Source organism: Pelophylax lessonae (genome assembly GCF_965119305.1).
Source record: "Pelophylax lessonae genome assembly, chromosome: 4".
Lineage (NCBI taxonomy): Eukaryota > Metazoa > Chordata > Amphibia > Anura > Ranidae > Pelophylax > Pelophylax lessonae.
In genome coordinates this window covers 65,404,947-65,423,018 of record NC_138771.1, presented here as the reverse complement: position 1 = coordinate 65,423,018, position 18,072 = coordinate 65,404,947, and the positions used below count along the sequence as shown (strand labels likewise).

At 41.8% G+C, this 18,072-nt stretch overlaps 1 protein-coding gene across 1 annotated transcript in view; it reads right to left on the bottom strand.

Moving 5' to 3' along the window:
• ADAMTSL3 (ADAMTS like 3) overlaps positions 1-18,072 on the bottom strand; it is a 730,739-nt gene that overhangs the window by 326,759 nt on the left and 385,908 nt on the right. The window contains exon 5 of the mRNA XM_082255626.1: positions 14,395-14,440. Coding sequence (XP_082111752.1) covers positions 14,395-14,440 — 46 coding nt within the window. The remainder of the gene's footprint in view (positions 1-14,394; positions 14,441-18,072) is intronic.

Here is an 18,072-nt window from a genome sequence, read left to right as displayed (position 1 = left end):
CTACTTTCAGTTAAAGTTTGCATTAGTGATTTTGCATGGGGTTGGAGGGTTTAACAGATAGTTAAAGTTGATCTGAATGCAAAAAATAAAACACTGCATACAGGCCGGTTCTTCATTACATTTGTTTACGGAAATCATTTTGTATATTCAGATTAGTTTAGAATGCTAATTTGACTTCTACTTCTGCTGTTCCTCCTTCCACCTCAAATGTTGGTTTTTGCCTTTGTTTCCGCTAACTCAACTGCTAAAAAAAAAACCAAATGTGAAATCAAACAGTAAATAGAGGTTCCCTAAGGCTGCGACTACCTGCTCTCTGTTTCTTCTATATGTTCTTATGCAGCTGCCAGCTTCTGTCCTCACCTGATGTCTGTCTGACCTGCAGCACAGAGCTGATGTGAGTGCTCTGCCAGCAGGCAGGCTAACGGAGTGCAGACTGAAGCTACCAGTTGCATAAGCCAAGGGGACAGCACAGGAGTCAGGGATATTTAACTTCCCATCTTCCCAGCAGCAGATACTTAACTATCCTTTGATTATCCGATGCTCAGGCTCGCTTCTCTTTATGACTTGCCAGGCACCATCCCATAGGGGAGGGAAAACCGCTTACTCAAGGCTTTTGTTGCTCATGGATGAATTGGCAGCAAAGCCAAGGAATGGTGAATATATTGTGCTGGGTGGGAAGTGGGGATGTTAAATGAGCCTGTTGGCCATGCATGGGCAAAATAAAGGGTCATGTTAAATCTTTCAGCAGCAAGAGACGGAAACTGCCCAATGCAGCCGTAGCCTTTCTCAGACAAAAATATTTGTTATCTGTGCCTGTCTTGGTTTAGGTTCATAAGTAGTGTTGAGCGAACACGGACTGTATTATTCGGATCTGTACCGGATAATTGGATTTTTGCTACCGGGACACGGACCCGAAAACTTTACTGTATGTTCGGATTTAAAATTCGTGTTCGGTAATTTTATTTCCTGTTTTGTATGTAATGGCACGCTTTTAATGGCGGGCTTTCAACAGCCAATCAACAAGCGTTTAACTGGTGTGCGCCATCACAGCCATGCCTACTAATGTATTAGTAGCTGTGATTGGCCATCTGAAGCATGTGACCCATGTCTTTATAAGCTCGAGTGACACAGCGCAGTGCGTCATTCTGCTGTAGTGTAGGGAGAGAGCACACATCATACGTGCTGGCTGCTGCTGATTAGGGACAGACAGGGAAAAATTGTGCCCGAAAAGAATGCAGGGACAGGTCGGAGTGTAGGCAGGGAAAGATATTTGAGCATTTTAGGGACAGGCTGGGGAGATTAGGCAGGGTCAGATAGGAGACACAGGACAGAACAATCGTCCGTTAGCGATCTACATCGATTTTGCTGTGTGGGGGGTGGTGCAGTGAACAATCTTTTTGCCCTCACTTGAGCCCACTGAGGAGGAGGAGGAGGAGGGAGAAAAAAATATATTTTTATCAGTCTGTTGTGTGCAGCGTTCAGCTATATTTTACTACAGATTGCTGTTCTAATCTGCTATTTAAAAATGACAAATTTAAAGGGGAATTTTTTTTAAGAGCACTTGCCATGCTCTTAACTGCATTTTGCTGGCATTTGCAGCACTCTAGCCCTTTCCATTGTTTTTTTGCATTTTAGTGCCTGAAAGTGCCTGAAAGTTCGGGTCCCCATTGACTTCAATGGGGTCCGGTGTCCGGGTAAAGTTCGGAAAAAGTCCGGGACACGGACCCGGACTTTTTTTTCTAGTTCGGCCGAGCCCGCCGAACACGGACATCCAGGTGTCCGCTCAACTCTATTCATAAGTAGTCTTTGTAGGGCCATGATGTGTCTGTGACCAAAGACCGCCTGACAGCTAAAACTGATTTACCAAAACTGGAGGTTGCAACATCTGGTGCAGCTCTGTATGGTAGCTAATCAAGCTTCTAACTTCAGCTTGTTCAATTAAGCTTTGACAAATAAAAAAAACCTGGAAGCTGATTGGTTTCTATGCAGAGCTGCACCAGATATTGCACTCTCCGGTTTTAGTAAATACACCGCTACGTGTAGCTCTTAAATTTTGAATGGTTTTTTTTGTTTGCAGAGTAGGCTTTTGGTGTATGAAAACAACACAGGTCCTATTATTACAATTTAAATAGTGATTAGTGGAGAATATTACAGAGCAAATTCTCATTGTTTCGACTCAGGTTGCCACCTCATCCCTTTAAATATCCTTTTATCCCTTGACATATACAAATTACACAAATGGAGCGGTTAATAAGATTAAGGGTCCATTTACACTCCTGCAATTAGGTGTGTATGCAATTCCAATATACATTATTTTAAGAAAACTCCATCTGTCAAAAATAATACAGTAAACCCCCGCTCCATCGCGGTTCCGTTTTTGCGGTCCCGGTATATTGCGGTTTTTTTTGTAATGTTATTTTACTATATAAATCATTAAAAATGAAATATTTTTGTGTTTTCCATAGCTCTTGCTATGTCTCTCAGTATCTTTTATGTGTTTAAATGAGTTTCTATTGTTTTAAAAGTGTGTTTAACCACTTGCTGTCTGCTCACGTTGAGCCTACTGCGGCAAATTGGTTCGTTCTCGTCTGACGACGTAGACCTACGTCGTCAGACACTCCCCTTTCTCGGCGGTGCACGCGCGCCGCCGGAGGCTCGCTCCCGCTGTATTCAGTCACAGCGGGAGTCGGGCCAGGGGAGGAGCAGCCGCGATCGCCGCTGCTCTTCCCCGATCATCGGGGAATCGAGTGAGGAGATCCGCCCGCCTGTGTAAACACAAGCGGGCGGATCTCTGAAGTGACAGGCAGGGTCAGATTGCAGGGTTCAGCATAGTTGAACCCTCGATCTGTCCTTGGGTCACACAGTCACCTCCCCCCACACACGTCATTAAGCACCAGGCATACATTAACCCCTCCCTCTCCAATAAAATTAACCCCTTCCCTGCCAGTGTCATTTTTACAGTAACAGTGCATATATATAGCACTGATTACTGCAGTAATGTCACTGGTACACCCAAAAGTATCAAAAATGTCAGTCAAGGGTCCGATCTGTCCGCCGCAATGTCGCAGTCCCGCAAAAAAAATCGCAGATCGCCGCCATTACGCGTTAAAAAAAAAAAACACCAAAAATGACAGAAATCTATCCCTTTGTTAGTAAACGCAATAACTTTTGCGCAAACCAATCAAAATACGCTTATTGTGATTTTCTTTTACCAAACATAGGTAGCAGAAAACAAATTGGCCAAAAATTTTAAAAAAATTAGATTTTTACATTTTTTTGGGGGGGGGGAATTTCATATAAAAAAATGTGAAAAATATTGTTATTTTTTCAAAATAAACGCTCTTTTTTTGTTTATAGCGCAAAAAGTAAAAATCGCACAGGTGATCAAATACCACCAAAAGAAAGCTCTGTTTGTGGGAAAAAAAGGACGTAAATTTCGTTTGGGTACGGCGTCGCACGACCGCGCAATTGTCCGTTAAATTTGCACAGTGCCGAATCGCAAAAAGTGGCCCAGACATAAGACAGCAAAATCCTCTAGTGGTAAAGTGGTTAAAGACCTTAAAATGCTTTTACACGTACAGTGACAGTAAAATAAACATGCCTACAATGCATTTTAATAGGGTTTTTCTATTTCGCAGACTTTCACTTTTCGCGGCTGGGTCCGGAACGTAACCCCCGCAATGGAGGGGGGTTTACTGTATATACAGTATAACATTGACATACAAACCATTTTGGAATTTTAGGTGATATTAAAGTCTCATTCTTTTTTAATATTACAAACATGTCATACTTACCTGCTCCATGCAGTTGTTTTCTCCTCTTCTCAGGTCCCACGCCGGCGCTCCTGGCTCCTCCTTTCTGCTAAGTGCCCCCACAGCAAGCAGCTGGCTCTGGGGGCACCCAAGCAAGTGTGCTTCTGACCCGTGGCTCTTTGTGTCTATTCATACACTGAGCCCGCCCCCTCCAACTTCTGATTGGCTCACTGGCTGTGATTAACAGCAGTGGGAGCCAATGGCTCCTGCTGCTGCCAAAAGCCAATCAGGAGTACGAATCCCCAGAGAGGCAAGGCTCTGGTGGACATCGCTGAATTGAGAGGGGGCTCAGGTAAGTATTGGGGGTGGCTGGGGGGGGGCTTGGGGGCTGCTGCACACAGAAGGTTTTTTTTACCTTCATGTATAGAATGTGCTTTTACAACCACTTTAATGTTATTAAAAGAGATCTTTCCACTTTAATTTTAAGTTGCTTTAATTTTTGTAAAAATTAAAAAAATTAAATAAAATTCAATTCAATTTGGAAACCTGGAGGTGTTCTGTATACAGCTGGTGTTTAGAACACCCCCAGAAATGCAATTTCCTGCTTGTGTGATTGGCACACAGATTTCTCAGATGCCTGCACTAAGATAGAAGTAACATTTTAGGCATTACCTACAATTGTAATTTGTAACATATGCCCTAAAGCATGGGTGTCCAACCTTTTGGCTTCTCTGGGCCACATTGAGTGTGGAGAAATTTTCTCGGGCCGCATATAAAATATATACTATAGTTAAGGTATACTGTATAAGTAATAAAATGTCGCCGCACCCTTCCCACGCCACCACGCCCCCCGCACAAATTTAGCACAACTAGAGGATGATCAAATGAAATGGAATCAGTATACAGAGGTCTACTTCTTCTGAGAGATAATAAACCACCATGACCACTTCAGTGATTTGAAGTGGTCATGGTGGTAGGAGTCAGAAACACTGCACCTTCTCGCCTCCTCCCTTTGAGGCAGCCTCTGCCTACCGTTAGTTGGAAGCTGCTGTGGCCATGCCCCCGTCCCGACTTCCTTCCTCCCCATCAAAACAAAAAATTGTCAGGGGGTAGTGGGCCGCATTGCCTGCGGTTCTGGGCTGCATGTGGCCCCCGGGCCGCAGGTTGGACATGCCTGCCCTAAAGGTTAAATACTTCTAAATGGATGCACTTCAGTTTTCCCTCAATAAAACACTGAAAATGTACCAGGTGGTTATAATGAACACAGATCCTGCCATTTAGGAATCATTCTGGAAAGGACTTTGTAAAACAAACAGCTTTTAAGGACAGCAAAAGATAGGAGCTTTCTACAAAGGGTGTTAAATCCTTGCAATGCACATTGATCACCCAGTAGGGATTGTTTTTTTCTCAAAAAAAGTGGAGTTGCGTTTTAAGCATGGTTTTTACTGTGCTGCATTTGAAGTGATTTTATGTATACATTACGTGCATTTTACATGTGCTACCATTCATTTCTGAAAATATTTTTTTAAAACCCACCACAGAAAAGCACATAGGTGAAAACTGTACAAATGAACACAGAGAAAAATATGTGTACATAACTAGGCGCAGTTTAAAATGAAAGCACAGATGTGTAAACATCCCTATGTCTCTGACTTAGCTGCTTTTACTTAGCTATAGAGCCTGTGTACTATATACGTATCAGGTGTAAAAGGACAGAGGTGTCTGGGCCAGGTTCAAGAGTGGACTGCTTCTAAATGCAATCAACCAGTAGCAGCACAATAGGGCATAACATCCTGGAACTAGTACACTACTACCTAAACTGGGACCTTCTTCTTGCCCAGACCGAACAATTTATTTTAGAATAAAATGTTAATAAAGGTTTGCAGAGTTGTAGCAATGTAAAAATACATGGCAAATATATCAATTTGGACAGTACATCACCAGAAAATTAAGATATACAATCGTGGCTCCTCTTACAATCTTTATAACTCAGAAGTACAAATATTTCTGGTACATAATGGTGAAACTGTAAATATTTCCAGCTGAGCTTGGAGAACAAAAGCTTTCTTCAGTGTTGGAGAAAAGCAAATGAGTGGAGGAAAGCTGTCCCATGGTAGGGAGTAGGGCTACATGTAGCACCTTATTTAACCTACCAGTATATGTGAAGTGAGGACTGTACAGAAGAAGAATACGTGTTGTGATGTAAGTTTTGTAAGTTTGTAGGCAAGTGCAGTCTGTACTCCCCACTGTAGGTGGCGCTCCATCGAAGAGGCAATACAGAAAGGGAAGAAAGTCATAAGGAACTTGGTTCCTCCATGTTTCCCTCTGGTCACCAGGGGAAAAACTGTCTGGTTGAACGCTGGTGCCCCTTGTGACCTCTGTGGCCATCATGGGTGAGGGCAGAGTCTGTTTAAGGCCCTGGCTCCCTGTTTTGGCACACATTGTGCGAGTGGTTAGAGTAGGGACAGGTTTCCTGTCTGTCAGGGACAGATCATAGTGGCAGGGAGAGGTTCCAGAGGAGTGCAAAGACTACGCTATCTCCACACAGGAAGCCTCCTATTTGGGTGTGGACCGGCTAGGCCGCATTCCCGCTCCTCACATCAAAAGCTGTAGGCATCATTGCAAGATAATGTTCCTCTGCTATGGTCTGTTAGTGGCTCCAGTTGGCTGAGTCTACCCACCGGGCTTATTTGTGCATTGTGGGACTTTTTTAATACACAGTTTCCATTCATCTTGGCCTCTGTGTTTTCTCTGCCGCCGGCGCACCACCCTGCACCCTACTCACATGTCAAGCAAGTTGAAAAAGTGTAAAATAAACGGGGCCAGAATCAGATAGGAAAGATAAGTGGTATGGGTATTAGGGATGGGGATCCAGGAGGAACCTTGGGGGTGAATCCATGGCAGTTTTCAGTAGGAAAGGGGCAGCAAGGACCAGTCAGGATTCCTTGGGAATTAGTGTACAACCCATAGGGTCCAGATTTAATCAGATTTTAGAATCTTTTATAATTGAGCCCAGTTTCCCATTAATTAAGAACCATGTCATCCTATGTTTTACATGAGTAACCCTGGGATTAGAAGACCACCATGCCTTTGCCACAACTTGCTTTGCGTTAGGACCAAGCAATTTCATATTTGTCCTTTTTTTTTTTATAACATTTTATTGAAGTTCAAAGCATTACAGCAGAAGTACATTACAACCAGAAAAAATTTTTCAGTGATATGATTACAAAGTATATGACTAACAGTCATGAAACAAAATATGCGAATTTGCGCGAGAACTCCAGAGACAATATAACGACAATTTGTCGTGACCAAAAATGATCAGCAACATCAAACAAGTAAGGCAATTTGTTATATTTTATTTTTTTTTGGAGATAGGGAGGGGAGGAGGTAGGGTCAAAGGAGGGGGAAGGGGAGGTGGAGAGAGTGGGAAGCCAGACACATGCTTGTAGTCCAGATATGTATAGCATAGGGAGGGGTAATGCCCCCTAGATGCGCTCCCAGGGGGAGCATAAGTATAAGGCAACGTTAAGTGATACCAGCGGGCACCGTCTCAGCTGCTCTCTGAACCAATAAAACAGTGAAATGTGGCTAGAACAACACAGCTAGACAACTACTATAATAACATTATCCCCAACGAACAGTATGGTCTGCCTCGATGCCTCATAGTGAGGTGACACCTAACTTGTACAGATGGGTATAGTACCATTTAATTGTATTAGGGTCATTACTTTGCATGTAATAAGTACTAGGAAACAGAATCCTTACAGAAATGATGTACATGGGGGACTTCTAAAAGAAATAATTGATCTCACAAAGGATTAGAACGACTATAATAATGACTATTTGTCACAACACAGGAAAACACTTAGTAGAACACAGACGGAGATAGTGTAAACTGAGTGTATGTTTTGACCTGCATTCCTGCTTTGTGGTCCCTTGTGAATTAATGACCACTTTCAAGATTCTTATTAATCTGTATTCAGTTGGGTAACATTAGCTAGATAGATTGCAGAAGTGTTATAGGGTAATTATAGTCTAAAAAAAGATCACTTCATGTGAATGAATTGTAAATCCAGTCTCAAAATATTTCCAACTAGAATCGTTTATTAATTTAATGTGTTAATTTATTTTTTTTGTGCGTGTTTTTTTTTTTGGTGGGGGGGAATAATTGGAGTTAACATACTTTCGAATATATATGGAGCTCAAAGTCGGTTGCACTTTAGCTGGCCAACAGAGAACCGTATAACCTCTCTCGCTAGCCCTTTCATACCATCATATCTCTGTTGTGCTGCTGAATAAACCCACAACCTTCCGGAAATACAAAGCACCATGACTTTCCAAATATAACATAAAAAAAGATAACATTGCAAATGTGATTTGGCTCTTCATGTTAGGGTTGATTTATCAAATGCAAAAAGTTTGTTCACTTCGCAAACAAAGGTAACACTGCAGATGAATTTGTCCCAGAGCTTAGGGAATGTGGTGAAGTTTCACTTTGCAAAGAATAGCCAATCACAAGCAAGGAAAGTTAAACAAATTGCATTATTGCTTGCACATGATTGGATGATGGAAATCAGCAGAGCTTCACCTCATTTACTAAGCTCTGGGGCAAATTCTCTTGCAAAGTGCAATTTCTTTGCACAGTGAGCATCTATAGTAAACCAACCCCTATGGGGGAGATTTACTAAAATTGGTGCACACCATGAAATCTGGTGCAGCTGTGCATAGTAACCAATCAGCTTCTAGGTTTTATTGTCAAAGCTTAAAGTGTGCTTCCACTTTTGTTAAAAAAAAAAAAAAAAACATTCCCCTCTGTGTGATCTCTGTACATTGCAAGAATTATAACAAACTTTGTTGCAGGTTTCTACCTTTTGTTTTTCAGAAATCCCTGTGTGTTTCTCTGTGCCCCTGTGGAAAACTGAATCTAATGGGAGTAGTTTCATGAATATCAATCAGCTGTGCACCTGCAGGGCACTAATGAGGAAATCTGCTGGGCCTGCATCCCTTTAGACGTGTTCCTATTGGGAGTATCTCACCAAATAAGACATTTTTGTTGCAGGGGATGCCTGAAATCTGACTTGTATCCTAGGCCCTATTCACACCTGAGCGTATTTCAGCTCATAAAACACTCATCTCTGAAGTCTCAAAATGCCCAACAAGCAAAATCCCATTCATTTCAATGACCCCTGTTCACATCTATGCGTTTTGTTGCCTGACGCAAAACGCCTGAAGCTCAAAAAAGTATATGAGCTTCTTTTTTGGCAGATTACAAGCATTTTTGTTACATGCCAATACCTGCAAAAAAAAAGCCTGAAAAACGCCTAAAAAGGCCCAAAAAAACACCTGAAAAAACGCCTAAAAAAAGGCCAAAAAAACACCTGAAAAAGTATATGAGCTTCTTTTTTGGCAGATTACAAGCATTTTTGTTACATGCCAATACCTGCAAAAAAAAAGCCTGAAAAACGCCTTAAAAGGCCCAAAAAAACCACCTGAAAAACGCCTAAAAAAAGGCCAAAAAAACACCTGAAAAACGCCTAAAAAATTCCAAAAACGCCTAAAAAAGAGCCCAAAAAAAAAACCGCCTGAAAACAATACGCTCAGGTGTAAATGGAGCCTTAGTGCAGACTTCTGGGAAAATTGGTGAGCCAATCACACAAGCAGGAAATTATGTTTCTGGGGTGAAGTCAGTTCACATTCTGTGTACAGAACAGCTCCAGGTAGCCATATTGCATTGCATTTTCAGAAAATTACAGCGGCTGCTTATTGAAAGGGAAAGGTCATTTTTAATAACATTCAATCACAGTATGAGTTGTGTCGCAATTGTATGCGCTATATTATTTTTTCTTTATTTGCTATTTTTTACCCCATGAAAGTAGAGTTACCCTTTAACTGAACAAACTGAAGTTAGAAGCTGATTGGTTACTACGCACAATTGCATCTGATTATGTGCACCAGTTTTAGTAAATCTCCCCCCTAATGCTCTGGGCATTGGCCTTGAGTGAGCTAAGTAAATTTGGGCCTTAATGTATGCTCCTCATTCTTTCCTAGCAGATGGCTTGTGCCTTGTTCACAGCAGATGTGCTGCAGTTTTCCCCAGCCCTGTACCAACACAAGACAAGGCAAAAAGCCGTGTTCCTTATAAGGGCAATTCATACCAATGGTGTCTGCTGGAAAAACAAACAGAATTCAGTACCTCTTTAATGGCAAGGGGTTGTGATGCAAACTACCACATTGCAATGTTGCTGCATTAATGGAACTTTAAGAGGAGCTCCAGTCTGGGAACAAAAAATAAAAGTCAGCAGCTACAAATACTGTAGCTGCTGACTTTTAATATGAGGACACTTACCTGTCCAGGGATCCAGCGCTGTCTGCACCCCGAGCCGAGTCATCAATCGGCTGCAGGTGCAGGCACCGGCATCTTCACGAAGGGAAACCAGCAGTACAAGGAAGAGTGATTTTCTGCGCTAAAAAAATATTATTACTCAATAAATAAATGTGAAAAAACAAATGACCACTTGCTGACTGCCTGGCGACTATCTACGTCGGCAGTCAGCCCCTCACAGGCAAAGTGACGTAGATCTACGTCGCTAGCCTGTGAGGGTCTAGGGAGCGAGCACGTGCCGCCGGAGGCGCGCTCCCGCGTGGTCACGGACCCCCCCCCCCGCGCGTGTGACCGGCGGACCCGATGTCCGCCGGTCACTCTGCGATCGCCGCTGCAGAGGGAGAAAGTCAGGCGGCTTGTGTAAACAAGCCGCCTATCATTCTCCCCTGTGTAGAAACTGTGATCACACGGTTCTACTATGTAGGACAGTTGATCACTGTTTCTACAGCTCAACAAACAGCCAATCACAGTTAGAATCACGCCCCTAGGGACACACACAGCCCCTCCCTCTCAAATAAAGTTAACCCCTTCACTATCAATGTAATTTTGCAGTAACAGTGCATATGTATAGCACTGATTACTGCAGTAATGTCACTGGTACCTCCAAAAGTGTCAAAAATGTCAGTCAAGGGTCCGATCTGTCCGCCGCAATGTCGCAGTACCGCAAAAAAAAATCGCAGATCGCCGCCATTACGCATTAAAAAAAAAACAACAAAAATTACAAAAATCTTTCCCTTTGTTAGTAAACGCGATAACTTTTGCGCAAACCAATCAAAATACGCTTTTTGCGATTTTTTTTACCAAACATAGGTAGCATAAAACAAATTGGCCGAAAATTTAGATTTTTACATTTTTTTGGGGGGAATTTCATATAAAAAAATGTGAAAAATATTGTTATTGTTGCAAAATTGACGCTCTTTTTTTGTTTATAGCGCATGATCAAAAAATCGCACAGGTGATCAAATACCACCAAAAGAAAGCTCTGTTTGTGGGAAAAAAAGGACGTCAAATTCGTTTAGGTACAGCGTCGCACGACCGCGCAATTGTCCGTTAAAATCACGCAGTGCTGAATCGCAAAATACCCCCTGGTCAGGAAGGGGGTAAAATCTTCCGGGGCTTAAGTGGTTAAAAGAGATGTCCTATGTGATATAGGAGGGAAGCTGCACACACGGACCTATAGAGAATACCAGATGATAGTACAAAGAGTGTGTAGCGGTAAACCCAAAAAAATCAATTATCAAAATAAAACAACGATGACAGTTAAATTAATAGTGGTCACCAAAAAATGTGTGAAGTGAATGTGTTCACAAAAAAAAAAACAAAAACGATATGCTTTTGCAACAAAACATAGTCGCTGCGATTTTAAATCGCTAAAATTAGAAAGTCCCACTGTATTTCAGGAGGTGAGTGTTGTCTTCTATGGTAGCTTCAAAAAAACTTGTGATAACCAAAACTGCTTACCAAATGCAGTTGGTCTACCAAATTTATGGACAGACCTTAGCTCGCTTTTGATACAATGATGATAAGATCCACTTGCTGAGTTTCTCCTTAGTATGAGGGAAGAAAGCTCTCAAAGGTAGATGTTCAAAAGACCATATAAATTGGACAAAAGAAAAAAGCACATAGTGTAATACCGAAGATGTATTGGTAAAGGAAAGGAAAATGAAAGAATAGCACTCGCAAAGTATCCTATTGCTTAAGGTGTCTCACAGGCGACCCCAATCAAGGGAAGGAGAGAACCGCAGATCCCAAGAAAATGGCAAACTTCAGAAGAAGAACCGATCAGCACAGTAATCACTGCGTACCCAGCAGTCATTAGACGGTTTGGTACACAGAGACACTGGACCCAACTGACTGGAGGGGCTAGGCACCATGTGATCACTTTGATTGGTCATCACAGCGAGCACATGGTACTGTTTACAGTGCAGATCCCTCCTCTTCCCCTTACAACCGGGGAAGGAGAGAGATCCTGGTAATTGTGAATGAATGGATCAGCAGCTGCAGACTCATTCATTCCGTTTTAGTGACAAAGAAATCCATTTTATTAACCCTTTATGGCCCCCGCCTACACAAACTATCTGCATGCTGTCTCTATGTGGCCTGTAAATTAACCTCTTTATGCTTCACATTTGAATATTAGCCCATTCACCTCCATCTTACCACACTATGTGAACAATACATTAACCCCTTCACATCTGCCTGCTTCTGCGTTTGACTTGTACATGTATATAGTGGTCCATTCTCAAGCTCCATGTTTAGCCCCCTCAGTACAGGCATATGTCTTCATTTACCAAAACAATTGTGGCAAATAATTAGATCACCTTGGGGTTTCTACTTTCCAAAAAAGCGGCCCACTCCCACTGTGATTATACACAGCAGGAGCTGATCTGTGGGTACCACAGACTCAATGTCCGCCGGCACCCACCGATCATCCAGCACAGAGGCAGAATGGCGGTCTGCTATGTAAACAAGGCAGATCACCGTTCTCTCAGTAGGGAAACTATGGATCCTGTGTTCCTGCAAAGCAGGGACATGAATCCATGCCTTCCCCTAGTAAAAGCACCTCCCACACTGTAAAGAAAACTGGCTAGGCACATAGTTAACCCTTTTATCACCCCTGATATTAACCCCCTCCCAGCCAGTGTCATTAGTACAGTGACAGTGCATATTTAAGCACTGATCACTGTATTAGTCTCACTGGTCCCCAAAAAGTGTCAAAAGTGTCAATAAGGCTGGGTTCACACTGGTGCAATGCGGGAACCACAGCGATTCCTGGGTGGGTTCCTGCATGGCATCTGAATGGCAGGCAGTTCACACTGCGCTCTACGAACCACTGCGGGTATCAATATAAAGTTAATGACACCCCCAAATCAGTTTGCAGAATGCAGTGCGAACTGTGAAATCGGATCCCATGGATGTGAATACCTATGCAATCTGATTCCAGTGCGGACCAAAAAAAGGGTCCTGCACCATTTTTGTGCGAATGAGATGCAATTTCAGCCATACAAACCGTATGGCTGGATTTGCATCGCACAGACATCACATGTCATGTGTACAGGAATGCGGTGTGAATCACATGCAATTTCTGCAATTGCATAGGTGTGAACCCAGCCTTGGTGTCAGACTGTCCCACTCTAAGTCACTGATCACTGCCATTTCTAGTAAAAATAAATAAATAAAAATTCCTTAAAAATATCCCATAGTTTATAGACTATATCTTTTGTGTAAACCAATCAATATATTGGGATTTTTGTTTTTTTACCAAAAATATGTAGCAGAATACACATTGGCCTAAATTGATGAGGAAATAAGATTTTTTTTTTTTTTACTTTTTATAACAAAAAGTAAAATTTTTTTTTTTTTTTTTTAAAGTGTTTTTTAGTTTATAGTGCAAAAAATAAGAACCGCAAAGGTGATCAAATACCACCAAAAAAAAATTTCTGTTTGTCCGAAAAAAAATAACACCAATTTTATTTGGGTACAGTGTTGCATGACCGCGCAATTCTCAGTTAAAGTATAGCAGTGCCTGGTGAAGGGGGGTAAATCTTCCTAAGGTCAAGCGGTTAATGAAATGTCACTTGCAAGATTTCAATAAAGTTCTAAGGAAAAAAAAAAAGGAAGGTGAAAAATGTGATTCTTCAGGATTGGTACACTGACATCTTTCACCCCCACTGCACACCAGCGGCCGTGCAATTGGCGTGAAGTGTAAAACGCTGCACCTGTGTTGTAGAAGATGCGTCCTATTTGTTGCAGCGTTTGTCCACAGGGGGCCAGTGTTGGGTTGTAATATATGGAACAGACATTCACTTTCTTTCTCATAGCAAAATCAGAATGACTTTTTAATGCAAGTGTAACAAAGTACTAACAGATCTTTATGAAATGCTCACAATGATGTTCCTTTGATTTTAATGGACAAAAGAAAAAAACAAAAAAAAACGTGTCTCTTTCTTGTGGGCAAGACATCTGTAAATATTGGCTACTTCCAGATAAAAAAAAGATTATTTTATAAATCCTCTGTAAAGTGCACCTTCCTTGTGACACATAAAATGTTGTGAATCACGGCTTGGCAGGAAGACTTGACTGAAGAAAGACAGCACCAGGATGTGTGAGTTCAATCCCCCGAGCTGTCAATGACTTTCAATGAAGCAGAGGAAGAAGTAGCATAGGAAAACAGAGACAAGGACTTGCACCAACTTTAGACTTCGGAACTTGGAGACAATGGAGGAAAAGGAAATGAATATTGGCATTGTGACTTACATTATTGCTGCATGTTCTGTAACGAATGTTGCGCCCTTCACAGCTCCTGAAATAGAACACAGTGGAAGTCTGACTTTAATAATGATAAAATAAAATCTGGTATTTACATTTATTTGCCTTAAATGCCAAGATTTAAATATCTTTACTTAAAGTGGTATTAAACCCAAAAGCAAACATTTATTATATTGCAGATTACTCATCTTTAGATGTGATGGCTGCATTAGTTTCACCTGGTGATCTGGCCAATAAGTCTGTTGTTTTGTTTTTAAAAAGAACAAGCGCTTCTGCAGAGATGGGACAAACCATTTATCATGAATGGGGAGCTTACAATGATAAGTTTTTATTTATTTATGTAAAATCTTTATCCCAAGAAGAAACATTGTTTGCTGTATCTGCCTAAAAGGCTCGGTCACACTGGGGTGGCTTCAAAGTCACCCGACTCTGAAGCCGCCCCGTGCAGTGCCACTTCAGAGTGGCTTGCAAATGACTTCTCTAAAAGAAGTCAATGCAAGCAGCTCAGAAGTCGCCCCCCAAGTAGTGCAGGAACTTTTTTCTAAAGGCCCGTACACACGTACCGATCGTCAGCGAACGATCGGCCGTCTTTTGTCCCTGGGCTGTCGTTGTCTGTTGAAAAGTGCAAAGACAGCACAAGAATTTTGTCCGCCGACTACAGCCGACTGCAGAAGTGATGTCATGTAATGGTTAACTCTCCCTGTGTTTTTTCTTTTCTGAGCATGCCCAGTCTTGCAAATCTGCGGTCTGTCGTCCGAATTCTGTACTGACTGGCGAATAATCGGCCGCTCTGGTGTCGGCATACAAAAATTTTAATGCTTGCAAGACAGACTCTTGTCGGCAGAATGTGCGCTGACGGCTGTCGGAGGCACCATACTAACAAGCGTACAATCGGCAGATCTTTCGTCCGCCGACGTTTGTATGCCGACGATCGGTACGTGTGTACGGGCCTTAAGTCAACGGAAGGATGAAAAACGGACAAACGGACCGTATGCGTGAAAAGGGGCCTTACTTGCTAGGTTACCAAAATCACCAGGTAAAAACAGAGAAAAAAAAGCCAAAACAAGAGAAAACGAATACAGCCACCACATCTAAGGATTGGTAAGCTGCATTATATTACTTTTTGGTTTTGGGTTTAATACCGTTTTAAACCGGAGTTCCGTGGAGTTCCACCCCCCCTCCAAAAATTAAAAGTCAGCAGCTACACATACTGTAGCTGCTGACTTTTAATATTAGGACACTTACCTGTCCTGGAGTCCAGTGATGTCAGCACCCCAGCCCATGTTTCCATCGGCTGTCGGGTGCTGCCACCGCCATTGCCGGTAGTGCTTGCGGCTTTATGGGCGGGTCCCCCGGAAGTGGGGAACGGTACCTGTCAGAAACAGGTACCCGTTCTCCCCTCCCCCCTGAAAGGTGCCAAATGTGGCACCGGAGGGGGGGGAGTAAACAAATGAGCGGAAGTTCCACTTTTGGGTGGAACTCCGCTTTAAAGTGGTTGCAACCTTAAAGTGGAGTTCCACCCAAAAGTGGAACTTCTGCTGATCTGCTTCCTCCCCCCACCATCTGGTGCCACGTTTGGCACCCTTCAGGGGGGAGGAGGGAACGGGTACATGTTTTTAACAGGTACCCTTCTCCACTCCCGGGAGATCATGTGACCGGCCTGAAAATATGTGAATAAAGATATTTAGAGGCAATACTTGCCATGTTCAGGTACCTGTATCTGAGTAATATCAAGATGATGTATATCAGTATTATACAGCATTCATTATTGTTTTAGTAATTGGAAAGTCGCCAAGTGAAATGTTACCACTAGTGAAGTGTATACTAGGACGGCAGTGCTGCTGCTGGTAACTGTAGAAATGACAGTTTTATTCATGCCAGGTATTACACACAGCACCTTTACTCTGGCACTATGACTGACAGTTCCGCCTATAGTACAGTGAAGAGATTGTGTCATTTAGGGCTTTTCTCATGTGTGTCGGTACCCTGTGTTTAGGTAATTTAAGTTGTGTTTTTAAAGCCTCGTAACTGCTCTTCAATGCCTACCATATATTACATATTACAATGGGCACAACACAGTGCAGTGCACACAGGGGCAGGAGTGTTGTGCTGTGTGGATAATTGAGCACAATGTCACTTTTAGTAGGGAACACTGGTTATCAGTGGCCTCCATTTATTTCAATAGTAATGTGCCGTAACTGCACCTTGCCTATAGCATTTATGGCACTTTAGTGAAGCACTTAACTAAACTCAAAAAACCCACGCTAAATTAAATTGCTGCTGTTCAAAATATTGTGTATTATTATACATAATCCATCATAAATCACAGTGCAAAACAGTGCAAAAAAACTAAGAATAACAAAAGTGACAGGTGACATTTCAATACAAATGATTGCTACAAAACAGGAAGTGGCTGAAGCTGCTCTGTCCTAGTTCTCTGTAATTCCCCAGTGCATTCTGGGATACATGAACCACCACTGCCTCTCCCTTAATGCCCAGCTAACACTTTATAAATAATCCATTATAAATCACAGCGCAAATAAACTAAGAATAACAAATGTGACAGGTGATATTTCAATACAAATGATTGCTACAAGCAAGTGCTCGGTGAAAGTTCAAGGAAAAGTTCCAATGTTGGTCCAGATAAAGTGCTGAAGTGCCTCACAACTTCAAATTCATGCACTGAACTATGCTTATCACCCTCTTGTGCTTGCAATTACCAAAAGATGTGGACCCCTTAGCAATATTGCATGTGGGTCTACTGGGCTGTATATGGTAAGTGGGGGGATGTCACATCTCATGTATCTTGTGGCTTGGCACTCATAAATGGAGAAGAGAGAATCTCAATAGTGTAATATAGCCTTGTCTATTAGTAGAAGTTATTAAAATTACACTTATAGTGTTGCAGACAATAGCTTTGGGTAAAGCATAAAATAGCAGGGCAGTCAGTCACTCAGTCCGAGTCCATACCATGAGGCGGGCATGGAACGCAAACCTCCGCGTGTGTTCCACCACTTAGCCAGACGTGACATCACTGAGGAAATGGAATCTACATTGACATGTTTTGCCACTACCACAGGGCGTTATCAAAGACAAAGATTTCTAGTTGCTCAGCAAGTTAAATAGCCATGTGCGGAAAACTTCCATGCACAGGACCCAAATATAATGTCCATTAGGGTGTACTCAGCTTCATAGTTAACACAGTGGCCTACTTACTGTTCACACATGAACACGGTCAGCTCTGTAATTACCATGTAGGCTCCTATTTAAATACATTCTCTTGTTGCCAATCAACCAAAGACCCTACTGTTATACCACTTCTATGATTAAACATGTTACTCTAGAATATTTGTATTCCAGACATAAAAACCAATAGATGAAGAAAATATATATTGATCATAGTAATAAAAAATATTTAAAAAAATATGAAAATTAAATAAAATTAATAAATATTAATAAAACATTCTAATAAGAAAAACATGTTTATAAGAAAAAAATGAACAATTGGAAAAATAATAATAGTTGAAATTAGAATGGAAATTAATGATGTCAAAAAAATCTTTCAAAATACCTTTTTAAAAATCTTTTAAAAAATTACCGTTTGGAAAGAAAGCAATTAGGATCCCATTCTATATTAAACCCCTTGGTACTCATAGTATTTAACAA